We start from the raw sequence: 27,660 nt of genomic DNA on the forward strand, positions 1-27,660 counted from the left end.
ACTGTACCAGTTTATAAACTGCATTTAAATTGCCAGCACAGTTCTTTAAGGCTGAAAGAAATCAAGAGATAAGCTTCAAATTGATGCTATTAAGAACAGCATGTAACAAGTGTGAAGAGCTTACCTACATTTTAACTATTTCAAAGGAAGAAACCTCAAAACATTCTATCATTACCACCACTGATAGTAATTACAGAACTAAATATCTTTCTACAAAGTGTACAATCTCCTGACTTATCGTGACCCTGAAAAGATGTTAGTAGCAGATAAAAGGACATTCTTCCAGATGTGTAAACATTTCCACTACAGATATATTGGGAAGGTTATATGCACGTCTTCCTCGTAAAGTCATTTCAGTTGTCGGAAATGTTTTAAATCAGGCCTGTGCTGTGCCTGCAGCCAGTGACTGTCCTTTCTGTGCTCACTTGCTCAGTGATGTAGTCTCTAATACAATGAATAAATCATTGGGTGCTCCAAAGAACAATGCTGGTGTAAACCCAGGAGACACAAGAAGGAAGATGTTAAACCTTTGAATTAAAACTCACAAATTGGTAGGTAATTCAGGATCCTCATTGCTTACTTTCCTATTTGATTTCCTGATGCCACCAGTTCCCAACCTCCAGGACAAAAATCAAGGCAGAGCTACCTTGCTTTAGGAAAAGATGTGCCACTGTTTCTCATAGATCAAAGGGGCAGCGACTTAATACTCTCAGCAGCAGTTGGCAGCCATGCTGCATTGCACATATTACATAAGTGACTACAAGAAATGTTAAACTAGGCACCTGACTATGCTTTTTAGAAACTGCTTCTGTAGTCATGCCTTGCCGTTACTAATAACTACAGATGTAAATAACCTGGGAATAATTCTGCTGCTTTCATTATCTCTGCTCCAAAGGAGATTCAGCATAAAGAGTAGCTCCAGCAGCTAGAAATAAATGGAAACAGATCTTTGAATTCAGATCAGGAGGAAGTTGTGTTCTGTTCAGTTCTATGTGGATTTAAACAAATTTTATACAAAAGATATACTTCCCCAACATCTGATCATCCATTGCAACCACCAGCAAGAACTATTCTTAAGCATCTCCTGATAATATAATTCAATGCAAGAATTCAGTCACTCTTGCACCTTAATCCTGAGTCATGCCATCTCTCACCTACACTTGTTGCAGTGCTGGGTCAATCTTGAAAACTAAGTACCTTGCTACATTAACAAAGAATAACCTACCCTCAAGTATTTTCTGAAAATAAGTGCAATTTAACTCTCCACAATGTGTACTCTTGTCTGCAGAAGAGCTTGGTAATGAAAGTGGATTCTGTGGCCAAAGTTATCAGGTGGAAAACTTCTGCAGTTGTCTTCTTGCTTTGCCACCAGACAAAGAAGTTCAAGTTTTTCTGGTTTCCAGACTATGTAAATTACCTGAATGTCATCAACAATTAACAAGTTGACAAACATTTATGTGTTATTACATTCTAAGTACAGGCAACATTGTGGTAAACAATGTTTCTTTGAGTGTGGGTCTCAGGCTTCATGCAGACTTTTACTGAGTAAGTCACATTCAGTTCTGCTCAGGACAATTTCTCTTAACAAAACTTGGGTATTAGAAACTACTTATTTTCATACTGGAGCCCAAGCAGATAACGAGGGCAAGGTAAGGGCAGATGATAACGAATGCTACAAAACCACTCAAAACTCATTCAGGACCTATGCTTCAAGGTATTTTTACTGCCCTAGGTCTGCATAAACAATAGCTAGAAGAGATTCCAAATACCTCTCCTATAATCTTCAGATCTAGTGAGAAAGAATTAACTAAGTCCCTTCCTCATTCCAAATATCTGTTACAAAAGGTCTATTTTTAAGCTGCCCTAAGAAAAAGGCTTTTAAGGGACAAGGAATGTAAAACTACTATGCCGGAACGTAATGTTTTCTTGACCTTGTAATTCCTATAATAATGCCATCTCCTATGAGATTTATGGGTTATGAGGGTTATGGCTACATATCCTCCCACAATTAGTACTGAATTTTAAACTCTTCCTAATGAGTTTATTTTTAAGACCACAATTTCATATCTATTTAAACAGATCTCCTCCAGACTAATTTAAAAGTTGAATGGAAGCACTCTGTGGTGTGGCATTAACAGCACCTTCTTCGTATACAAGAAGAATTTGGAGGTGTTGCCGAGTTTGTATTCTGGGAAATACAACAGCACATGAGTCTGAGCTGCCAGGAATTAGCTCTGCCATGTGCAGGAAACCTGGGGATTAATGACTCTCTGGGAGCAAAGCAGAAGATCTGGCTAAGCCTAACCAAAGCAGTGATCAAAGCAAGTGCTGAGCACCCCTTCAGAGGGGCAGCTACTTCATTGCTTGTCAGATCTTGTACCTTCCCTGCTAGAAAGAAAGGAAGGAAGGAAGAAAAAAAGATTACCCCTGCAGCAACAAAAAATCAACCAGTCAAAACAAACAAGCAAAACAAAACACCAACAACTCAAAACAAAACTTGAGAAGGCCAGTTTAAAATTACTCACAGCCCTCCATTAACTCCAGCTGGTCACAGATGACAGAGCTGTCTACAGCTGTTATAGAGTTCTCCTCTAAAATGGTGCACAATTGAGGCAGAGGTGCCTCAGGTAACTTTGCCTACTGTTTTGAATGTCTAGAGGTATATCAGGCAAAGATAAACTGGTGGCTTCAAAGGTGCTCACCCAAACACTTTAGTCTTCTCTTTAATGAGAAGTTAGGATGGAAAACCACCAAGCAGATGCAGGAGGTGAGTGCTGAACAGAAATGGAAAATCAGAAAAAAAGTTGTTGACACAAATGCCAAATTCCCTTTTATTTCCCTCCTGACATTCACTCCAACCACCAGCCCTCAGAGAGAAGCAGGAGTCAATCCAGTTTTGTAGGACAAACAATCAGGGACACCTGCATTATCAGATAACAAGCCACACTGGAGAAATTGTAAATAAAAGATGAAAATTATTTTAGATACATCAAAAGACACAAGCTAATCTTGCTACCCTGAGAGATAATCAGTTACACACTCTATTCACAATGACTGCAAAGGAACTCATAGTCACTCAAAATGGTACTTGACTTCAGCTCACGCTTCTAGTTTCGGCAAGGAGGGATTGAAGGGACTGAAGCAGATGCTTTCAGGCTCATCAAGGGTTGAGAGCCTTTTATGTAAGTAAAAAAGGAGAGGGAAGGGAAAGAAAAAGCAAACACTAACTCCACTTCTCTGGGAGCAACAATGTTTCACTGGGAATATAGAACATGCCTAACTACTTGTTTCTACTCAATAAAAAGCCCATTTAGAGTCCACAAAACTGAAATGGGGAAAAAAAAAATTACCAACCTGAGAGTGCCTGAAAAAACCCTCACCGCTTTCACTTTCTTTGCTACAAAACAAAACAAAAACAATCAACATATTACAAAACAAAACCATGCTTGTCTTACAGTAAAAGCAACCATGACTCCTGGACACCCAAGTTTTCAAATATTTCAGATACTCCACATTTGCTGATGCATTTCATTAAATGGGATGCTGGCTTACAGCACTTCAAGATGCTAAGCTATCTGTTTTGTTTCTTAGGAGCTATTTGTACCTTTAATACAAACAAACACACCTTTCACAACAAGCATATTTGTGGAGAGAAATGTCGTACTAGGAGAGCAAAGTGCAGCTGTTATACAGCTGTCATAGGAGAGTGGAGCAAAAAAAAAGGGGCTGACTCCCAATCAGAAGGCCAGGTGAGACATGCATGATTGCTGTGCAGTCTCCTGTGAGGAGCATGCAGGTTCAGATGCCTGCAGCTCAACTTCTTTTCAAGTCTACACCACCAGCAAATTCTGTGTTGTTCCTTATAGGCTGGGAGAAGAGACTTGCTGACATCATACGGTGTGGGCTAGAGCCCACACAGTGTGAGCAGTTACTCCATACAATTGCTATCTCAATTATCAATATACAATCTCATATACAATCTCAAGCTAACATGGTAACAAGTAACACTGTTCTTCAGCATAACTAAATGTAACCTTCATATTCTGTCTCTGAGTACTACAATCATGGGGGAAATAAAGTGTACATATATTTAATCAATTTAAAAGAAAAAAAAAGGAAAAAGAAAATCACCTTTCTTCAGATAAAACTTCCATGTCATCAGGTCCTGTTCTGTCTATAGGCCTGGATGAGCTAAAGCTTTCCATACTCTGCAATACAGTAAATGTTAAAGCAGTGAAATACATGAGAGAAACAGATTCAAACCATAGGCCATTAATCAAATACAGAAATATCCAACAGGACTGCTAGAAACAAGACAGCAATCAGACTACTGCCTGTTGTACACGTATAATAAGAGAACCTGCAGTGGAAACAACTACTCACTGCTTCTTTTGTCTCTTTCATCAGTTGACCTCAAAATGCTGAATGATATCCTACAGTTCCTATTTTACAAACACTAAGCAAGTAAGAAATCCTGGGTTATGCAAAAGTCCTGCCAGAGCAGGTACCAAAATCCAGAGCATCTTCCCAGCAGCATTAATTATGCTCATCTTAGAAAATATTCCTTCTTAGACAAACCCTTCCGTAGTCTCTTCTCAAGTCATTAGGAGCATACAGACACTGCTGTCTGCACAGAGGTAATGTTAAACTGTGCTAATATGAATGCAAGGCAAGAAATCCAACTGATTACAACAACATGCACTGAAATTGTCTTGGTAACCATTAGCAATATTAAGGCTGATGTCCTCTGAGTGCCTGAGAAAGTACTGCGAAGACAAGCTGGACTCTGGTATGTCCTTGATGAATATACAAAGGAATTATGCTGTTGGTTTCACTCTTCCACAAATTTCAACAGTGAAACATGCTGTCAGCATGGATTTCTCTGTCTGCAAGCTCAAAGGTGGTTTTCTGTTCTATTTTGATATTTTAAAGTTGCTGAAGAATGGGGACACAGAACTGTCACTCTGGAAATATGAACTGAATTAAATGCTGCACAAAGAAGCAGCAATACTCTTTGTGGCTTACTGATGGTGAAATTCACAGGAAAAATCAAACCCATAATCTGAATTGATAGGAATATATATATATTTTAAATAAACTGTAACAGACACTATGTTTGTATGTAATAATTCTATTTCACTTTCTGCTGACATTGACTTGGTCATAGAGCATCTACAAAAAAAAAAAAAAAAAAAAAGAAAAAGAAAAAAAAAGAAAAAAGAAAAGAAAGAAAAGAAAAGAAAAAAAGAAAGTAAGCAGAAGTGAAGTGATTGGTGCTGAGTTCTTTCATATTGGAAATACACTTCAAAACTGCCTCAGTGCTGTAACTAGAGTGCACTCCTGAAAAAAGCCTTAAAGAAATAAAACAGCGCACACCACACCAAAGGTACAGATTGAAAACAGAATGTTGCCCTTTTGGGCACATGAACAGGAGGTCTTGTACTCTGATATTCTTAAGGAAGAGGAAGGAAGTGAGTGGAGAGGAGCGTGGCTGTTGGGGCAGCCACAGCCTCCCCTCACCCACTGCACCTCCAGCCCTGTAGAGTTAAATGGCTCAGTTATTCTCGCCTTGCTTAATGAAATTCTCCAAATCCTAGTGGAACCTGGCTACTGTGACTCAAGTGCAGTTACAAGCTTTTAATGTTCCTTTGCTTGGAACCAATGGAACTGACCATTTTTCCACTGCTGACTTTAGCTTTTGAGTCAGATTTGCTTAGACAGCTAAGAGAAGAGCTTCTACACACTGTCCTACATATTCTTTCAGGCTTTGTTGCTAGAGATGGAAGATTAAAGAAGGTGAGGAAGAAACAACAACATCTCAACCTTGTTTTCCTGGGAAGGTCCTATTAGCAAAAGCAGGTTATGTCCTGTTATACCTCAAGTAGCTAACCCAACCTATTATTTTAAGGGTAAAGATATAGCCAAAAGAAAGCTAAGCCACCACACATCGCATCCTGCTGGCAGTTTCAGATATGTGAGTATTAAATAAGCGCATTCATGAAAGCTTAAAGAGCAGCCTGCGCTTTTATTTCATAAAGAGTAACATCATACTCTCTGCAGGCTATTTCATAACCATGCTCCTATTTGACAATTCCGCTGTGACAATTCTGGCAAAGCAAGCAAGGACAATACTGACAGGATAATCATCTTAACCAAAGTGCTCTTTGTGTGAGGTCAGTCGGTTATATGTTGCTTTCAGCCTTTGTCCCTCCAGAATTCAAAAACGACCCAAAAAATGAAGGTCAGGGCAAAGTCCAGTGGAGACAGGTAAGGACATTTCAAGACACTGAGGACATTTCCTTCAGGAACTTTTGAAGAATTTAGGAATGTTTTTCAGGTCCTCAGTGTACACTTTGAATGGAAACTTTTGATGGTCTTTCTTTCCCCGGACACTGAATCAAATTGTTATTTACACTGATGCTGCTGTGCATTGTGTGGGTACATAGTAGAAGCACAGAAAAGAGTATAAGCACTTGATGTACACCTGCCTTCAAGCCCATAGTACAATCAAAGACACAAAATAAGAAGCACGTGCTCTTTCATGAAGCATCACACACCAGTAGGTTACTGATACTGACTTAATCTAAGCACAGTCCACAATTATTGGCATCTTGCCTTCTTTATATCACAGAGAGAAGCCAAATCTGCCTCTCCTTAGGATCTCTGCACAGGGCAGAGCATTAGACCATGGCAGTTTTGCAACCTAAACAAAATGAGTCACAACACAATATTACATTAAGAAGGAACTCAGAGCAGACTAAAACTTAAAAGGAAATGCTCTGCAGTTCAGAATTCTGATCTTTGCACACAGCTTTCACTGTTATCAGTAGCTGCATGACCAATGTGTGGTACCAGGCACCAGGATGCAGAGTACATCTACAGTAAGCAGAAGCCACACTCAAGCAAAATACAGTTTCTCAATTGCTGACGCTATGATCAGCATCCAGTTGGCTGAGAGGGAAGGAGGCCACATCAGTTTTATTCTACAGCATGTAGAATTTGGCAAACTCTCTTCTACTGTGAAGGTCACACAAGAATAAGCTGCATAAATTTCATGGTATTCCAGATTTTTAGAGCACTATATATGTGCCCACTATACCTTCCCAGTAAAGTCTGGCTAGAAAAATAATCTTTGGGACCCACTCACTCCAAAAGTGTTTTGCAAACTGCAAACATGACAGTAACATGTAGACTGTAGGGAAAAGGAATAAAATGCATTTTATCATCTTATCAGAAAGACATTTAGGATCTGTGGTTTTATAACTTGACAGGAACATAAAAATAAACTCAACCTTAAAACATGACCCTGTATCTGAAGTTCCAATCACCTCATAAGGGTTTTGAAAGACTGGGAAAAAGAAATTATATCATTTTCCTTTTTCTATGATACTTTCCTAAATACAGAAGACATCAGAAAAAAAGCCATGCAAAGAGAATATGACTACAATGGAGTAAGAGGATCACAGTGGAAAAATAGATTCTTGATGCCTCTTTACAAAGATTACAAGTGCAGAGATCAGTATTCCCCATAACCAAAAAGAGGCACTTATACATGTATTATTAAATAAGCAGCTACCAGAGGGAACAAGATGTGTACTGAAATAAAAAAAAAAAAAAGACTTCTTCCCACCCTAATACAAGGTGTCAACATAGTGCAGCATGCCAGCTTACCACAGGACTATCCTGGTTGTCATTAAGCTCTGAAAGTTTGGTGCTGGATTTCTGTCGTTTTGGTTTATTCCTTTCATTAAGATATCCAGAGCTGTTGTCTTGTAATTTTTCTACTTCTTGAGTAGTTAGAATACAGTCTTCGAGACTGCTGAAACCAGATGGAATGTTCTCCTTGTTGATGACTTCCCTAAAACAAAAAATGTCATTGAGAAAATGTTTAAAATGCTCTCCCGCTACATTTATGGTAGCAATACAGAAATGTATTATGCTGACTGGTGCAGTTCCGGCAACATCTTCTACGCCCTATGAAACCAGTATCTCTGGTTCTTCCAACTGCAGCAAACAACATACACTGTGAAATATTAAATCCTACTGAGGAGTGAAAGCCAGGTGTACAGACGTCTGGTGAGAAAGCTGTCAAGGTCAACACTTGATTCCTATCTGACTAAAGCCAATGCAGAGAATCCCACTGGCTTCAGATAGAAGCTAGTCTAACTCCTAGTTGTCTGTTGTACTTTTATAGAGAATATGCAGCATATTTTCCTTTGAGACGCATGCTTTTAATATAGAAAACTGATTCACAGTTGTGTTGCAGGGAGCTCCTTTGGTCCATGACACTGTATAACCGTCCCTCTTACTCATTTTCTCAAATGCAAGAACAGGACAGTGGTGCTTTAGTCAAATACTTGATTCTTGTTTGGAAATTACGCAAAATAAAAAAGGGAAAGCATACCTGCAATAGCAACACAACTAGGACAGAGGACTGTTCTGCTGCATTGGAAAGTGATAGGACAACTACCTTGAAGTTCATCATGTGACAAAGTAGCTGGGGCTTTCTGTGCTTGCAGGGTTTGCGTATGTTTTTCATGGGCTTGGCATACAGCTTATCTTTCCCTGCACAATTATCCTACTGGGTCCTTCAGCATGCAGACTTTTCTTCACAACCTGTTAGTGGTCTTCTACTTTATGCAGTAATGAGCAGGCACATATGTAACAGATAAACTATTGTATGGCAACAGAAGAAAAACAATGCATCCCATTCTTCACTAATACTATCCTGCCCAGGCTAAAGACTAGCTGCTCACACTTGACAAAAAAATGGAATGTTTGCTAACTACTTTATGTGCAGCTGCCTTATAAAGTGCTGTGCAAGTCCAAAGCCTGCTTTCACAGACAGGAGCAGAATTTCTCTTGACTTGCAGTATTGTGATAAGAAAACGGTTACTCTGCAGTATCTGGACAGTGCCAGCATGACAAAGTACTCAGAATTAAAACCAAATAACAAAGTTCCTGTGATTTTCTAGACCTCACATCTCTAAGGTTGGCTACTGGAAGAGAGATACAAAGAGATTATAGGATTAAAACTTCTCAGATAGTCCATTTGCCTCTCTGAAAGTTTTTACAATGTTCTGAGTGGATTTATTACATTCATGCAAGCCTGTAGAAATCACAGTCTGCAAAGCCTGGAACGGTATGTATGTATTTTTGTGATGAATGCTCTTCCGAACTGTACTAATTCTGCAGTCCCATCTTGTGACATTACAAATCCTCTTGTGATCCATCACAAGGCATGAAGATGAAGTCACTGGCAACCAAAGGGGTGTGTGTGGGGGGAGTAGTTTTGAAAGGATTTCTGAATTTTGATAATCCACCCCCAGAAGTGCCAGCACCCAGAACTACAGGAACCAGGGAAAATTATTTGAAACCCAGCCAACATTCAAAACTTCCAATGTGTTAAATTCTTGGCTTGGGCTTTAGGGGCTGAACGTGAACAACTGCGTCAAGATAGGCTTGAGTGCTCTAGGCAGCTCTGAAACGCTCTGTAACACAATGTAGAAAAAAACCCCGCAGTACTGTATGCTTCCAAACACGTACACTAGCCAGTCTTTGACCTACTTACCTGTGAAGCCTGTCAACAGGGCTACTAAACAAGAAAAACTACTGCATAGCTGCTGCCAGCTACTTAGGTGACTCGCAAGTGCTCATTTCCCAGTCCATCTTCACAGCACATTTTCATTCACTATGGAAATACCTTTTCTATTTTGTAACTATTGGCTTTTGTCAGTGTTGCCATATACTGGGAAATAACATAGCTGCAGTATTCACCTGAGGTACTAAAGGTTATGGTTCTGTGCAAAAATGGTTTGGTAAAGAAAGGTGCAGATCCAACATGACTTGGAGAATTCAGCATCCAAGAAAAACAACAGCCTAGTTCTATATTTCATAATCTAATTGAAGTCCTAGCAGTCCAATACTACAGTCAAGAATACTCAGTCTTCAGAAGAATTAGCACAGTGTTTAAAGCTAGATGTATCTGTAAGCACTGATTAGATGATGTGCTTGCAAAATCTCCAGTTACAGTTCCTCAAAGATATCTATGTCTTGGACATGCATTTTTTAAAGCTGTGGTAATTTATATCATGTTTGTACCACCCAATACATGCCACAACTAGAGAAGGATAAGAGGAAGACAATTGTATTATTTTTACTCTTTTATAGACATTTAATGAAAATTGCCACTAAATAACATTTAATATAACTGTGGATAAAAATTCTTATGATCTGATTAACCAGAAGGATCATTTCTACTTTCAGATGAACTCCTAGGGCTCTTTAATAGACCTGACCATAAGCTGTGCCTACACACACAGAAGGAGAACTTAGTCCCATTCTGAATTCAGAAAAGCATTTAGAAGCAATGGTTTTTACTGGCTCTAGGGCCAACTGCTTGGGTATTTCCACTGAAACAATAAATACTGAAATGAAACATTTCAAGATACTTTAATTAAGAACACAACTACACTGCTATGGCTGGTTTCTTATCATGCTCTAGCCCACTCAATTACCTCTAACAAACTCCACATTTCTCAGCTCTCCCTGATGCAACAAAGCTCTGCACAGGCACTGCAGTCTGTACTTTGAACAGAAGGCAAGGACCAGTGCATTTCTTAACAGAACTACCAAGCAGTGCCTAGATAGAGGACACAACTAGGGTACACTTAATCAGATATACTTTCCAAAACGAAGAAATCAGGATCGTACATGTCTCTGTTTCTCCGGGCTTCCTCCTGCTCTTTGTGCTGTCGCCTCCTCTGCCTGGCAGACCCATTAGAAGAGGCTGAAGATGTTCCCGATTCAGAGTCCTCTGAACTCTGGCCGCCTGAGCCATGAACATCAAAGAGATGCTGCTCCACGGCTGAGCGGATTGTCTTCTCTAAATACCTGTCAAGCCGAAAAATAAGGTCAATTGAGCTCAAATAGTTTCTGGAGCCCCTTCTCTGCAACAGTACATAAAGGATGAGCGTCAGAGGGTTATGTTTTATTGTGATGGCAAGGCAGTATAAAACGCACTAGGGCCCATGACATCTGCAAAGAACTAAGCCAAAATCTTCAGATATCTTGATGCTCAGGTCCTTCAGTGAAGCTGAGTTTTTCCAGTTCACTTTGCCCTTGAAAATTTCTAGGGTTCCTTGAACCTTCTGTAAAACAGCTGCTTTACTGCAACCATCAACACTGGTGTTTAACTTTTACCCTCCACTTTAACATTCCTTGCTCTGACAAGAACTTTTTTGCCACCCAACCACGATGACACTGATAAGTCTATGGTGCAATTAGAGCTCGGTAAGTCAACAAGTCATCTGCAAGGTGATTCAATGCTGTCTCACAGGGGGATGAAAATATGCTAACACCTCACTGTACACTCCACTCAGTGACTGAATACAGATCTGGCTCTGAGCTCATGCTGTTTTTGCATTGTTCTTGTGCCACAAATGCACACACCCGCAGCTACTCTCAGAGTACTCTGGTGTGAGATTGCTATCATGCCCCCTGGCACTAAGAGAGGTTCCACACAAGCCACAGCAGGGGAGCCTCTGAAGTTCCATCAATTAAAGTTGTCAGGCTGCACAAACTTCCAACACAACCAAATCTGTTCCATTTTGGCACTCACATTTCCTTACAGTATTTCCTTCCTTCCTTAACCAGAGGAAGTTTTAATGGGCAAAATCTAAATAAGGCACTTTTTACTTTTTAAGCATCTTTAGGAAACACATTTCTATGCCTCCTTGCCCCACCCGTGTTTCTTTTGATGTTTTAAGTAGTCTGCTGAAGAAAAAGTTTTTCAGGCATGCCTGACCTAATTCCCTGTATAACTTCAAGTGTTTTTTCCATAATTAAAAATATTTGCAAAATATTCTAGTTAATTTTCAACTTGGTAGTTGTAAGTATGTGAATCTACACCTGGGCTGACTTCTTCAGGGGACCTGATCCAGGTCTACAAATATCTGAGGTGTGGGGGCAAAGTGGTGAGACCAGGCTCTTTTCAGCAGTGTGTGGAGACAAGGGGAAACGGCCAGAAACTGGAGCGTAGGAAGTTCTGCACGAATGTTCAAAAGAGCTTCTTTACAGTGAGGGTGACGGAGCACTGGAACAGGCTGCCCAGGGAGGTTGTGGAGTCTCCTTCTCTGGAGATATTCAAGACCTGCCTTGACACCTACCTGTGTGATCTGGTGTAGGAAATACGCTTTGGAAAGGGGCTGGACTTGATGATCTCTGGAGGTCCCTACCAACCCCTGCGATTCTGTGATTCTCCAGAGGATTTGCAAAAGCTGTTGCTAAGCTGCTACAGATTTAAGTCTACCGAGACTACATTTCCTGAAAAAGTCAAAAGGTCTCAGCAATTGCAGAAAAATCTTATGGTTCAACTTGAGCACATCTGTATGTCATGTATTGACAAGAATCAGTCCTACAGTCCCACCAACCTCTGTCAGGGGCACCAACTTGTCAGCTCTGCCACTGGAATTAGTGCAAAGAGATCAAGTCCTGTCCTTTGCTGAGACAGGACTGGGTGCAAAATAAGAGCATGAGGACAGCACAAATAGCTTCTCTATACCTGCAGAATCTGCCTAACCAAAACATCACAGGACAGTGCAATGGAAAAAAAGAAGGACCTGAGAATTTTTCAGGAGGAGGAGATTTATGATCATTGCAGATGCTCAGGTTTTGGAAACAAAGTCCTTTTTGTTTGTGGAAGAACAACCCTTATGGAGAAATCAAAGAATAACCAGCAATACTTCAAAAACTTTAAATATATTAAAAAAAGAAAACAAAACAGCTAGAAAACAGTAAAAGAGACACTTACTCTCCTGTAGCAGGAATGTTACTACTGACTTGTGATACGTGGGTGCTGTGTAAAATAAAAAAGAGGAGAAAGTTACATCTACTAAGTGCAATAATGCCTTGAAACATTTGCTCTTTGCAGCACTAAGAAAATATTTAGAGATTGCATGCACATGCTACAAGTTTTCCCCTTCAGGAATTTTTGCTCCCAGTGTTGTGGCACATTTTGACAATGCCAATAGCCTCAAGAACTCATTCGCCCTTCATCTAATGGAAAGGATTTTATCTTCAACACATTGCACAGTTTGCTTTCTTGCAAGATTTCTGTGGCAGCAGGTTGCTATAATCTCATCACAAAAGTTCTTGCTTTTTGAGGCTGACTTGAAAATGTATGACAGCAAACTTAACATTGAAGAACTTCTAACTATTAATTGAGGAGTAAGGAAAGCAGCCTCTTCGCTTCAAAATAGTTCTGCAGCTCTCTGGTGTTAGTGCTTTTAAAAATAAAATGCATGCTTCTTTTCCTTTTCCCTTTCAGGCAGTGCCCAAGCTCAGAAGAGCTGACACAGCTCCAGGTGTCACTCCTTGCTGCTGACGTGCCACCTCGCACAGCTGCTGCTGCTCTCCTCCCTCAGCACAGGGCCAGACTCAGCTTAACCAAATCCTATCCCAGCTGCTACTCCAGTGCTGACTCAACTCTAGAGATAAGGTGGCACATGACCCCTGTGACCATTCATCAGCCCTCTGATCTAAGTTAAGTCAGACACGTTACAGGCCTAGAGGGTTCATTTTGGTTTCTCCCTGTATCAGCAGAATTAGTAGTGTGACTGCTTGATGAATTCCAGAAAAGTGCGGACAGGTTACAAGACAAAGTGCTTTCTGCCAAAGTGGTCATTTGCTGCTTTCAGCCTCTAAGAGTTTCTCACAAACTGTTTCAGTGCAGAAGAACCAGTAACAGCCAACTTCCCTTCACTAGCCAGAGGCTTCCTTTCTGCTTCCCTTGAGTACAAACCCACAACCCCAAGCTGCAAACCAGACACATGTGCTTTGCTCTCCTCTGCTGAGCCACTGCCTCCACCTCAGTTAACCAGCATACCCCGACTGCACATTCATTCCCTCCAGGCCTTGCTCACTCTGTGCTGACCTCTGGTCCAGACACAGCTACCTAGAGCTGAGGCACAGCATGAAAGCTGTCACGTATTTCCCAGTGGATTCCACATTGCCTACACAACACCTGAGTAGCTGTGTTATTCGAATGAGATCATGAATGGGAGACTCACAAACAGGCATTAAACTGCTGTACTTATGATTTCAGACATGTAACCTACACGTAGAAAAAAAGAATTGCATGATCCTTCTCTTCTCACATGCAACAACTTGACTATTAACTATTACATGACTTTGCAATTTGAAGTTCATATTTCAAGCATCCTCCTTGCTTTCCTGCTTACTTACACAAAGTACTCGGCCTCTTCTGAACCTGAAACTATGTCTTAAGATCTGGCTTTCCATGAGAGATGGATTAACAAATAAGCTGGTAGTGTGGAAGGCTAAACCACATTGTTATATGAAATTCATCTTATGGCTACAGCTCCTACATGTGGGTTAGTTAATACTGTATCACCTTTCTATAATGCTTACATGCAATCCATACTGAGTGAGATATTTTTTGCATCACACCTTCTTACTCTGTTTTGCTGTCAGGAAGGTGGTGAAGAGAAAGGGAGATAGGATTGTTTGGATTCTAGTCTTTTGAAACGTTCCTAAGATGTAGGCATAGCAATCCATCAGACAAAGCAGAAAATATCCGGAAATAGCTTTTCCTACATCTAACAGGGTTAACAGTGTGTGAAAACGCAAAGCCCTATTTCACATAAACCTAATGAACTGCTATGAGAGTGAGAGTTCATTCTGTTAACCCCATGTGCAATGTTCAAGGCCAACCAACAGCCACTATCAGCAAACCACTCACATCAGGACCTTCTTAACACAAGAAGAAGAAGAATCAAATGATAAAGCTGCCAAAAAATACCTGAACAATATGACAAAAATGTTTGTGATTCCCAAATACGTTCTCAGTTTGCCACATGTTTTACTAACATCACTTTAGTTTTAAATACATTATGCTTCCTAATTCATAATGACACCTATCTGCATGACAATTGCTTTGTGGTATTTAGAACAATATTCAAACTATATTCTGTCAGAGAGCCAGTAATATGGTGATTTTTAAACTACTCATACAAGGGAAGTACATACATAGTTGCAGGCCAGCTTAGCAAATGACAGCAAGTGAAGTTATCACACTCTCCTCTTACTAAACCTCTCCTAAGGTGCTTCCTTATCTGCTGAATGTGACTTTGATCTTAGACCTATGATATTTTAAGCCCTCTTATTCTCTCTCTCTCTCTCTCTCTCATATGGAGATTTAATTTAAATCAGAGTTTTCCCAGATGATCTAAATTTCACAACCTGTAACTTTCCTTGTTTCATTTTGAAGTTTAGCTAAAATGCACTGCTAAATTGGTTTATTTACTCTGCAGCAAACTTTTTTTTTTTTTAAATAGCAAAGATTTCACTTAAAATACATATGTATATATATATATAGGGAGAGAGGAAAGACTTATACAGAGGATTTCAGATTCTTGTCTGCGTGGTGATGGAGAAGGATGTGTTTGAGCATGTTGGCACACACAGGGAAAGGGATGTTTCTCTATAGGTTTCACAGCTCAGAGAGGAGAAACCAGGCATGCAGGATGCATCCTGAGGCATTTTCCAATCTTCCTGGGTGGCAAAAGTCAGTCCATCATTAGAATTACGCTTCACAGAGCTGGCGAAGAAAGCCATGTCCAGAAGAGCCCTTTTGGCATGTCCTATTGTGCTGGGAGCTGCCTCAGATGGACTGCTTTGTTCATGAAATCATCTGGACAATGAGAAAACACGTTCTACTTTGGCTAATTATTTTCTCCTCCTGTCTGCTCCATTTCACTGATGGATAGGGCCAATCATCTCCACAGCTAGATTACATTTATTAAATTATGCACCTGTTGCAGAACACACTGAGAAACAGTGACTGTTGACATGAACTAATGGTTCTTCTACTGCCTGTACCATGAAGTATCAGGAAAGAATTCCAGCACTGGGGATTTTTACTTTCAGAGAGCCAATAAAAAAAAAAGCTATAAACTCTTGGATTCTTGCTACCCTCACGCTTTTCCTTTCAGGAAGTCTGACCTTTGTCACTTCTCAGTGCTTTTTAACTTGTTTACTAAGGTCTTTTGTTACTCCCACATATTCAGGTGACCCCCCCGGATTATATCTTGCTTCACACACAAGGTAATTCCTTCCTTTACAGATTCTTCTTTCATTCCATTTCAATCTCAAGTACATGAAAAGCTGTATTTTCATCATTAAATCTCTGCCACCCCAGCTAGTATCTGTAGACTTAAAGACATACACTGGAGAATTATGTTATGCAATAACTGCAATCTGCTTGGTCTGTATTGGGCATCTTGTTACAGCAAACAAATAACTGAATTGGATATCAAAACCCCTCTCCTGTTTTTCCACTCAAGGTGCTATTGAGCAAATCCTATCAGCATTCATGTATTAAAAGAGCACACTATGAATCAACCAGAACAAACTGACTTACTGGCGCAGCATTTTCCCAGATGGGGTTTTCATTTATGAAGCGAATAAATTAATTGCTGGACATATCGAACTGCCTAAATCATAAGCTGTACTTGCAATCTGAAACAAAGGCCACCCGCTGCTGACATTTGTTTATGATCCATTAGCTTTTTTTTTTGGAAAGTAAAAATACTTCTTGTTTTGCTTTTAAAAAACCAAGTGTAACAACTGGAAATTCTTATAACAACCATAAAACAAATGAATATTTTGCCATTCCAGCAAAGGAGACGATACTTATTTAAATTCCTTTAACATTTCAGATAGGAAACTTCTGAAATCCTCCCTAATACAGAGTTCCAGCACATGACCCAGGAAATTACTTTTTTTTCCACAGTTACTACTACTGTCTAAGAATGGCTCTTTTTCCATGAGTGTTGATCACTGTGAGATGTAATGTTGCTGACCCACACAGGATCCATCTTAAGGCAACCATTTCATCTGACACATGTTCCTCAAAGAGAAGGATTGTGTTGGCTTGAAAGTGTGAAAATAATGAGATGTAAAATAAAGAGATGTGCTCTAAATTACTGGGAAGTCCCATCAAACAGAAAATGTGCTTTCAGTGTTTCTAAGTATTTTGCAACACTTTTGCAAGCTCAGATCCAATAATCTTCCTTTTAAACGTGGTACATTATATTTTACATTATTTCCTTACTATGCAGAAAACTAATCCCAAGAAAAGTAACTGCCTTGTTTAGTTCAGTACTCCTGCTGTTTTCATGCCCACTGGCATTGTACTTCAGGTTGGGTGCACGCTGACACCTACTGTTTGAAGCAGAGACAGCACTGAAGGGTATTCAGATAAGCTACCCAATCCACCTCTGCAAATTTAGACAGCTGTGTCTGTGCACAATCCTCTCCAGTCAACATTAATGTTCCTCTGTGGGGTATTCACAGCCTCCATATTTGGCTTCTGATTCAAACTGGAACAGATCACCTCCTTCCGCTGAACATATAGGGTTCTCAGTGAGATGGTCCTCCTGATTCATGGTATGAAATCAGGACCCCCAGTTTCCCACAGCTCCACTAAATGACAGGGGTCCCTGGGTCTGAGATCCACACAGTAACTGGACGAGAACAAGAGCACCTAGCAGCCTCCTATCTATTTTCAGCCAGTGGTTGTATGATGAAGGACTATAGCACACAACCCATAACATAACCATTGATAAAAGAGTCCCACACCTTTAGGACTTCAGGAACTCTTAATGCAGGTCCCACAGATAAGGAAGTGTTCAATAGAAAGCCAAGCATCCTTCTGATCAGCTAGATTTAGAAGACAGCAAATTCAGTAAAACATCATACCTGATATACTAGGAATGCTTGACATGTATTATGTAAAATGAGTTGCCTTATGTAACAACTGTTAAAAGGGTAAACAGCTGTATGAAATACTTCCAACAGGATATCAGTACTTACAGAGAAATGAAGTGCTGTAACAGGTGAAACTGCCCAGTGTCTTGCCCTGAACTCAAGGGTATCTAATGCAATTTTGACCTTGCTTGTGATGTCAGCTCTCATCACAATTATGGTTTAAGACTCTGCATATTAACAAGGATGCTCCCACACTTCAAAGCTTTTTCCTTTTTCTCCTTTAATATGACTCTGCCTTGCTTCAAGATGTACTCATTAGGAAACTGCCCTGAAAGCATCTATATGACTCACATCAAAACTAAGGTTTGATATTCAAGCACAAAGCATGTCTGTAGATTCTCTGTCTTTTAAAACTCATTGCACATGTTGAGCAAAAGTGTGCTAATGGGGAATTGCCTTTGCCAGATGCTGTTTAATTACATGAAACTGCATACTGTTGCTCAGTATAATTACTCACATTCCCATTCATATAATGGAATTAAAAAATCCATAGTACTCCTCATATAACTATCTTGACTCCCTTTTCCACAAGGTTTAATTACAAAAGCTTTTGGAACATAAATGCCCTTCAGGCATGACTCCCTAGAACAATCAATCATCCACCAAGGTTTTCCTCCTGTTTCAACAGTGCAGAAATCTCCTTGCCTAGTACTAAATATAGTTGAGTAAACAGTCTTACCAGGGAATACAGAAAAGGAAAGGACAGCCCTGCTCACCAGCAACTGAATGGATTCAAACCACAGAACTCCATCTCAAAAACTGACCAAACTCTCCTCATCCTCCAAACGCAAACAAGAGAGGGATTCAACTACGAAATTTCTAATAATGTACCTCAATTTATTCACTGAGTAATTCAATTAATTTTTTATCACTACAGATTTTGCTATTTAACAAACCTGCCTTCCCCTCTGTCTAAAACCCAGATGAAATACTTGCACTCTAGTTAATTTCTTATGGCACATAAGTCTTCCCTACTCTTTTTTCCATTTTGTAACAGGCTTGCTTTCTTCCCTAAGGGTCTTCACAAACCTAATACCTTTAAAGTATGTTCTAGTGAAATTCCATGAAGCCTCATCTCAGCCTTGTACAAAGACATCCCTATTTCTCCACGTATGATTCCATTCTTTTACACCAGTGGCTATAGAATAAAAAAAAATCCACCACCATTTCTACAAGTGATCTCCTTCCTCTTCTCACAAAATACGTATAGGCCTCCTTCATTCCTTATTGATCTTTAGGGTCTCATATTTCATGGTAGTTTACCACAGTTCTTGTTAAACTTGCATCGTGTTTTGCCTCATTTACCACCTTTGTACCTCTAACAATTACTTTCTTTCCTATAGAGTAACAGTGATAATTAGTTCAGTTCTTGGTCATGACAAACCAATGTCTAAAGAGAAAACACAACACCAAAAGACCAATTCAGAATCCTAAGACAGGGAAATTTTAAAAAATCATGTACTGGTGGTATTCTGACAATTCTGAATAGGAGATAAGTCAAGTATTGGTGGTACACATAAAAATAACATCAAGGGAAACATCCCCATTGCTAGCTGACATGGTACAGTACTGCACTGTGTGGGATCAAGTCTCTGGTTTGGAGCTGGCAAAACTGATCAACCAGGAGACATAATCCTCCTTGAGTCTGGCAAAAGCCAAGCACTCTGCAGTGTCTGAAATATAAAGAGCTCTTGTTCCCATCTGATTAACTTGTTGCAAAATTACCTCTACAAAAACGACTGTATGAACAGGCTAGTGGACTAACTCATGATTCACTTGAAGGATTACTTAGTATTTCAGACTTTGTAAGTAATAAATATATTCAATCATCAGATGGATAAAGCAGACATTCAGAGAGGTCATTTAACAACTAACGTTCAAAACTGAAATAAACACATAAATAAACAAACAAATAAATAAATCACACACTTGTTAAAGTAGCATAAATGGCCCAGACACTACTAGCTCTCCTGCCAGATTGACTGCGCTTGGCAGCTGACCTCAAGAGCACACATTTCTAACATGTGATAAATACAACCAAGACCTACAAGCTGTTAGATTTATTTACAAGCAATTGTATCTCAGCAGTGCTACAAAAGATGCAAGCTTGTCCTGAAGCCTCACGTTGCAAGGTATGCTGCTCCTTCCCTGATCTTGCTTTGTACATTTTCTATGGTTTATATTAGAAAAAAATCTCTCAGAGAGAATCCAGCCTACAATGATAAAGAGGAATATATGCCAGACAGTTAACAAGAAATCACTGTAAGAATTCCAAATCTAACTGCTCTCACAAAAAGCACCACAGGGATTTCTTTTTATTTGTCTCAGCTCCATAGAGATCAAAGAAACCAATTATAATATCTGGCCCTTCTTCCTCTGCATCCCTTCACTGTTAATTGCCCTGGCTCCTGGACTTTCCCTCAGTATAAATGAAAGCACTGGATTTGAGCCTGCTACTGAAGTAAGCAGGGCAAACTTTCACTGTTGTCAACAGAATTAGTCCACTTTTACAGGCAGTGACTTTGCCCCGTAGTTGGCAAAACAAGAAACTCTATTTGTTTGAATGCAGGCTGGCTGCATTCCCTCCAGGCAGGCAGAACTGTGGACTGAGGCAGTCCCAGCTTTTCCATGCTGTCTGGGCTGCATCAGAGGAACAGTTGCTGTATGGGCTGCTGACTCACCATCTGGTTCCTGGTTTCTTTCTGAACAGCACATGATGTCAGTTCTTCAAAGCTCATGGCAAGAATCTCTCATGCCAACAGACTGTAAGCTTGTAAATACAACTGTATTATGAAATGAAGAAAACAGGAAGCCAAAGTCCATCTTCTAATTAAGAATTTACAAGACTGGCACTGAAATCTGAGCCTCGTCTTTAAATATACAGTCTGCAGAAATTTTTTGACTCTCTGAAGAGTCATTCATCCCTCTAGCTGAGCAATAATTGTAACAATCGATCTTCAGTTTGATTACAGCCTGCTCAGACTGTCTGGCATCACTCCCCATATTTAATCCTAATAACAAGTCAATCCTATCCAGAGAAATAAATTAAAACAATTGAGTAAATACCTCACATAGAAGGGTGACATCGGCCGCTCATCCTCTTGGGAGCTAAAAACAAACAAACAAAAATGTTTTATGTTAGTACACTGCTCTCTTTTGTATTTGCAGCTCATTTACAGCAAGTCATTCACTCTGAAAAAGTGATAATAAAAGTGAAACAGAGCATTGATTACAGAGGTAACATTTACATCTACTTGGTCTGGTACCTGTACTCATGGAAGACTGCTTTAAGTTAAATTATTTGAATCCTGAGAATTACATTCATTTCTCAGTGTTCACAAACATATAACAGACCCACTGCTAGATGGTCAGGAGTCATTCCAGCTCTACAGGCATGCAAGGGCTATTCCCATAGCAACAATAAAGTATTTCTGCCAGCAGAACCACCCAAGCCTTTTGCTGCCTGTTGTTCCAGAATTAAACAACCTGCCTGCTGAAGTAAAATTAAGAGAAAAAAAAAATTTATAAAAATGGCATATTAGGGATCAAAGAAACAGTTATGTCTGTATGCACAGACATTGGCTGCAGAGCTGTGAAACAACTGAAAGGCTGGTCTGACTGTAGCAAGGCAAGTCTGTATCTAATTCAACAGAATTCAAGAGAAACGTGTGTTCCTTGAGGACCTGAGGAAGCACCTCTTGGCTTGAGGTCAAGAGCTGTCACTGGCTACTATGGAGCTCCCCTGACAAAAAAATAACAAACAACCACACAAAACTGTTTCAGTGTCCAACTGGTCCATCTGAAGCGACTACTCTGTGCATGGCCCATTCAGCCTGCAGACAGGTAACTCCCTATCTCAGCTCACTAGGTAGCTGCATGTGCCTATGCTAGCAAAAGGGCAAGGATGAGTTGCTGGAGTGCAAAGGCTTCAATGTAGAGTGGCCTGATGATCATTTGAGGCAACGTTAGTCTTTCCACTTTAAGAAGGGATTCAAATATAAACTTCACCAAACAGTTGGACTCACAGGCATTTAGCCCTTGTATCTTATTCAATTAGAAATCTTGCTTTCCTCCAAGCACACAGGAAATGCCACTGAGGTTGATTTGTCCCCAAAGGCCTTTTAATTGGGTCTGCTGAAGAGCAGAGTAAGTTTCAGAGAAAGTTAAAAAATGGGAAGCTACATAAATTACTTTAAACAAAAGCAGAAAGGATAACATTTCACAGGCACTGAGAATCATGCATTAGCTTACTGGTTTCCCACTGTTTCAGAAGCCCGAGACTACACCAGTGATCAGCAGTTTAACATGAGTAGTCAGTCACTCAAACTGACAGAGAAGTCTAGGGATTTTCACTGCTTTTCAGTTTATTCAGAGGATGAAAGAATATTCAAGAATGCTCTGGGTAAGATGAACTCAGCTTTGCACTCAAGTTACTTGGGGGCATCAACTGTCTTGAAACTCTGACCAACTTCAACAGAGATCTGAAGAAAATCAAACCTGAATATTGTTGAGAACATGGCCCGAGTTCACTAGTCTCTCAACTTTCAAAGCATTTTATTTATCAGTCTAGAAAAGCTTTCCTAAGCACAGAATAAAAGCCAAAGGAACATCACCATGGGTTTTGTAGCTAGGAGATGAAATGCTCACACACACATTTTGCAGCTTCCACTGAGTCAGGAGGAAGCTGTCTAAGCAAGATGAGCTGAAACTGGCCTAGAGCCAGGTAAGCACTGTGCTCTCACAGTGAATATAGCCAGGGGCAGATTTCACCACGGCTCATTTCAAATCCAGCCAATGTTATAACAGATTCACAAATATGAATGCTAAATCTATCCCAGGGGATGGGAGGTGGCAGGATGCAAGGGATCAGAAAGGCCAGGAAGGCAAACAGAGCAAAAAGTGAGAGCTAGCCAGCACAACAGAGAAATCACAGGGGTTTCTACTGTGTTGGTTGACTCCCCACTATGCCATAGATTTGTACATAGTTGGAGAGATCTACAGAAAAGACACTCCCATTCACTGTGATAGCATGTCACACTGGCAGCCTGCTGGAAGCCACGAGAAAAGCCTCATGGGTAACACAGAATGCCATAGAGTGGAAAGAAGTAGCTTCTGTAATCAGGGCAGTCTGCCTAAGCTTGCAAGGCCTCTCTAATGCAACACTGACTGAACGGTTTTCAGCAGCTCCCTGAGACCACCAAAAGCACAGTTGCTTCTGAAAGCCATGCTACAGCTTCCACAAGCCTGTCTTAAGCTGCTTGAGCAAGCTACAGCTGGTTGCTGTTGAGAAATGATGATGGTCAGAGCAGGCTGAAAGCTGCTGCAACCAGGGCAGCACAGTGGCCTGCCCAAAAGCTAAGGAATACCCGGAGGATCATTGTGAGATATAGCTATGGCTTTGAGACTGCCGAGGAGAAGGCAAGAGAGCATGTAAGTACCCCACAGGGCTGCTTTCCAGAAGATGACATGGACACAGGTAGGAACCTCTTCCAGAGCCAGACTCTCTCCCTTGATGGTATGCACTCTCTCAACTTGTATGCATAAGACGATCTCTTTAATTTAGCAAAAACAGAATATAGAAAGCATTTTTTTTTTCCTTTAAAACCACTTTAAACTCACAAAGTTGCTGGTAAGTGTTTTGCTAAATTCATGGCAATGGCTGACCTTGTGATCTGAATGCAAGCAAGTCATAATGGTGCCCATAAAACATGAAAAATCAACCACATCTGGAGAAAAGTCTACAGAGCCATCAGGATTTCTACCCATCCAGACAACTCCCAACAACCACAGAAAATGCTGTTTCATGTACAAGTAGGTGCTGTCATATCCACAGCAAATACCCTTTACCGTGGTAAAAACCCTTCTGTGTCTCATGGTTTGCAATTAACTTGCAAGTCACAGAAACACGATACTGAAAAAGCCCAAACAACTTCCTTATAGTCATCCTCTGAACTAGTTGCATAACAGATCAGATGTAGTAGCAGCATTCAGCAGGGACTCAGAAACCTCTTGCCCTTCCTTCCTTTTCCCCCACAGGAAGGGTGATCACTGCTCCAAAAATTCAGGTATTTTGAAGCTAAACAAAAATCATTATCCATGCATACAAAGCAACTTAGGAACAATAAGTACCTTACAAACATTAGCTGAGGGTTGGGAAAGGGGGGTAGAGAAACTGTAGACAACACAGAAAGTAAGAATAAATTTCATTTACATTACCGAAATTCAACATTTCCAATGGTTGACAGTGATTACAGCTGTGCATAATCTTGTAGTGCTTTACAGTTTTACACACACAGCAGTTATGTAGCTGCATCCGGGATGAGATCAGCAAGATACAGATTTTTGAGAAAAACAAATTAAAATTTAACTTAAAAAGACCTTACATATCCAAGCAAAGCATGTTATCCACTTCCCCCACCACAATCACCAACAACAATGTACCCCGAGCATCTTTCCCTAACTTCATACTCCTTAGGCAACTCCCCTATACAAGCTGGGAGCTTAGAGCTGTGTACATCACAAACATATTTTAACCAGCTATTCCACAATCAGAATCCCTCCAGTTAGATGTTAGATCAATAGGCCCTACTGCAATAACAGACTGCACAAGGATTCCATTTTGATTAATGTAGTTTATGAAATAAATAAGTATTAATGCTGTAAGATAATAAATGGATGTGCTTATGTTATACACACAAGCACAGCTAAGTTTTAAGAAAGGAATTAAAAATGTGTGTGAAAGGTTTTAAATCTGAGTATATCTAATCACATAGTTTGTGATATAAGAGACAGGGAAGCAAACAAGAATGTAAAAGATATGAATCATAAATGATCATCAGTTGATATTATGCAATAAAGATACTAGAAATTGGTTTAAAATCTTCCTTGCAGGACTCTTACTCATCATCACTCACACAACACTTATTGTAATAAACCAACAATGAAATAACTGCTTGCTCATTTTTAAGGCACCTTGTACTAAAGGGGATTTATTAGTACTACTAGATAGACCTTTCCAACATGCACTGTGTCCCTTCAAGAGAAAATGCCAAATCGTTAAGTCATACCCTGCATTCACCTGTACTTTACTCTGGCTGTGTAATTCATCTTTGAATACCTATGCAGAAAGAAATGCCTAATATCTGACCTGGTAAAACCAAGCCAGTTGTCCACAGTAAGGAGGATGCAAGTTATTTCAGAAGTGCACCTCCTATACCTACCTTGTCTGGTAAAGAACTGATCCACTTGACAAGCAGGTTTATAGAAGTAACTTATTTATTTGTTTGTTTTAAAGAACTTGTATTTTATGGCCAGAAGTCACTGAATACACTTGAGAAAGGAAAAAATAATTGAAAAAGGAATACATCAGCTACTTTATCAACTATCAGTGCTAAGTTAGCCAGGCAGGTGAATGCCAAACATAGCTCTCGCCGTCTTCTCAGACATAAATACAGCTCCTCTAAGTGAAGGGATTAAACCAAAATGGATTGCTCTTTCATGCAGTATGTGGAAGATCAATTTCTCACACTGCTATGGATACCTAAAAACCCTCCCTTCTTGCTAAAACAAACAACAAAAAAAGTAAAAAAATCAATCCTACTAAATTGAAAAAGAAAATAGAGGTTACTTTCTTTAAAAGTTTGTTTTACTGCTAATGGAGTAATATTGTTATGTTTGTGATCTTCAGTGAGCTAACAGAAAAGTCTGTCAGACTGGAAAGAATGCCAGTATCATCCTCCAGTTTGCTTAGCTCATCTTAGGCTTTTAAGGCCTGCGTGTTTGACAGCATTTATGCAAGGCATCCTTTCTGTCTCTAAAGTAGGAAACAGGAAAGCTTTGGTGAAGCCTAACAGTTAAACCAGTGGACATCCCCACCCCCTGTGACTCATGCAGCTTCACAAATGCAGATTTTAGAGAGGGCTTTATTGACTTTTTATAAACAACTAGGTTGTTGATTGTTCCCCCCCACCCCCTCAATAAGCCCTGTTTTTATAGGGCTTTATTAGCCCTATTTTGCTTGCTCCTAATTATCAGCAATTCTTCCATCCTCATTTCCTGGCACTGCCTTACTCTTCTTGTAAAGCAAATATTACTTTCCTACCCTTCATTTCTTTTCAAAAGTTAAACTGAGCATTTAGTTAAATAAAAAAACGTGTAACTTTTACAACCCTGAAAATGTACTTTGACTCAAATGTCAACATTTTGCACCAGAGATGAAGGGCCAAGACACTGGCGGGGTTATGCTGCTCAGCCAAGGTCATGTTTTCCTACAGCCCTGCCATAGGCTCTATTTGTTCTGTCCTCAAAAGTTAGATAAAGGAATGGCTCTTTCTAACTGTGCTACAACAATTCTGGACTTCAAAAGAAATTATTTTTTAGTGAGAATACTTTCCTCAGGCAATTAAATTGCTGCTTCTAATTTTAACGTGATCGATCAAAAGGCCACTGAAAATTCAGTGATTTTAAATTACTAACGATATCAGAAGATAGTGTAGCCTCTGGGAGGAGGAGAAGGAAGGTTAAATTTCGGTTACCTATTACAACTTGAAACTTTCTGTTCTCTTTTCACCATTCAGAACCACCATGCCACCTTGCATTATAAGACGTGCCATTTTTGTAATTGTGAGGGATTTTAACAATATTATCTATTTATTGGTTTTGATACTCAGCATTAACAACACTAAAAACAACTTCAAGGAACACCCAGTTCTGAGGTCACAGAAGTACATTCAGCTGAACATCTCCACTTATTCATGCATTCTTCAACTTTTTTTTTCTCCCCAAAGTTACTTTCCCATAAAAGTTATTTCAAGCTTGTGACAAATCCAAGACTGAATGTGGTATGAACATTTATTGCATACATAATTTTTCATTAGACAGACTTACCCACAGTTGTGCTTCACAGCAGTGGGTAAAAGGTAATGTTTCTGCACATGGGAAACAGAAGGGAATATAAGCTACTTGCTGCTATAAAGCAAGTGCTGAGGCATGTCACGCAAAAGAAGGATAAGATCGTGTCTAATGAGTGAGTAACCATAAATTTAATCACATATGATAACACTGCAGTGACACGACAGTCATCATTAAAAGCAGCACTTACCATCAATTGTTGAACAATGCCACCCTTAATCAGAAGGCGAGGGAGGAGAAATGCAATATACAGTAATCATGGGGTAGCACTAAGAAATGTGTATAGCCATTTCCCTATGACTGCCATTTCCATGCAAAGATCTTCATTTTCTCTGAAGTCTAATTGTCATGGTAAAAAATAGTCTTCAGGAAGTCACATTTATATCCAACCATGCTTAAGGTAAAGTCATGCTGAAGTACCTGCTTAAACGTAAGTTACTCATCAAATGAGCAAAATGTCAAAATACAGGCTTATAGTTTGGCTTATTTATTCTTAATTCACACGCTCTGCAAATTTTTTTCAATAACTATTTAAACATTGATCACCAAAGGATCCTTGTATCTTCAGTTTCCTCATCAGGCTTCTCAACCAAGTTGAGAGATCATGGCAAAATCACAGTAGAGCAATGTGACTGCAGAGCAGTGGAAAACAACCTCTTAGCCTTGCTAAAAGCATGATCTTCTGTGTCCTGTTCTACCTGGCATTCAACATGCCAATAGAGACAAGCTGAGGTGAATACGAATGAGCACTCTGTCACACACATGAAGAGTATGTTCCACTTATTCTATTTGCCACAGCTGAAGTTAAATCATTGGTACTCAAGCCTAGAATGGGAGATTTCAAATGCAGGAAAAGCTAACATGCAGTACAGCCATATGCACTGACAGTACACTGCATTG

General features: G+C 39.8%; 1 protein-coding gene across 19 annotated transcripts in view; it reads right to left on the reverse strand.

Moving 5' to 3' along the window:
- The window catches only part of FAM13A (family with sequence similarity 13 member A), a 120,323-nt gene that overhangs the window by 23,262 nt on the left and 69,401 nt on the right, over window positions 1-27,660 (reverse strand). For 7 of the 19 annotated variants that reach the window (XM_085544999.1, XM_085544997.1, XM_015861213.2 and 4 more), the window contains 6 exons: window positions 20,917-20,958; window positions 12,812-12,856; window positions 10,714-10,893; window positions 7,672-7,858; window positions 4,132-4,208; window positions 3,355-3,397 (listed from right to left, as the gene is read on the reverse strand). In XM_085544999.1, coding sequence (XP_085401125.1) covers window positions 3,355-3,397; window positions 4,132-4,208; window positions 7,672-7,858; window positions 10,714-10,893; window positions 12,812-12,856; window positions 20,917-20,958 — 574 coding nt within the window. The remainder of the gene's footprint in view (window positions 1-3,354; window positions 3,398-4,131; window positions 4,209-7,671; window positions 7,859-10,713; window positions 10,894-12,811; window positions 12,857-20,916; window positions 20,959-27,660) is intronic. The other 12 variants (XM_085545004.1, XM_085545009.1, XM_085545008.1 and 9 more) reach the window with 5 other exon arrangements.

Source organism: Coturnix japonica, chromosome 4 (genome assembly GCF_054131305.1).
Source record: "Coturnix japonica strain WE chromosome 4, WE-NBRP24, whole genome shotgun sequence".
NCBI classification, from domain to species: Eukaryota; Metazoa; Chordata; class Aves; order Galliformes; family Phasianidae; genus Coturnix; species Coturnix japonica.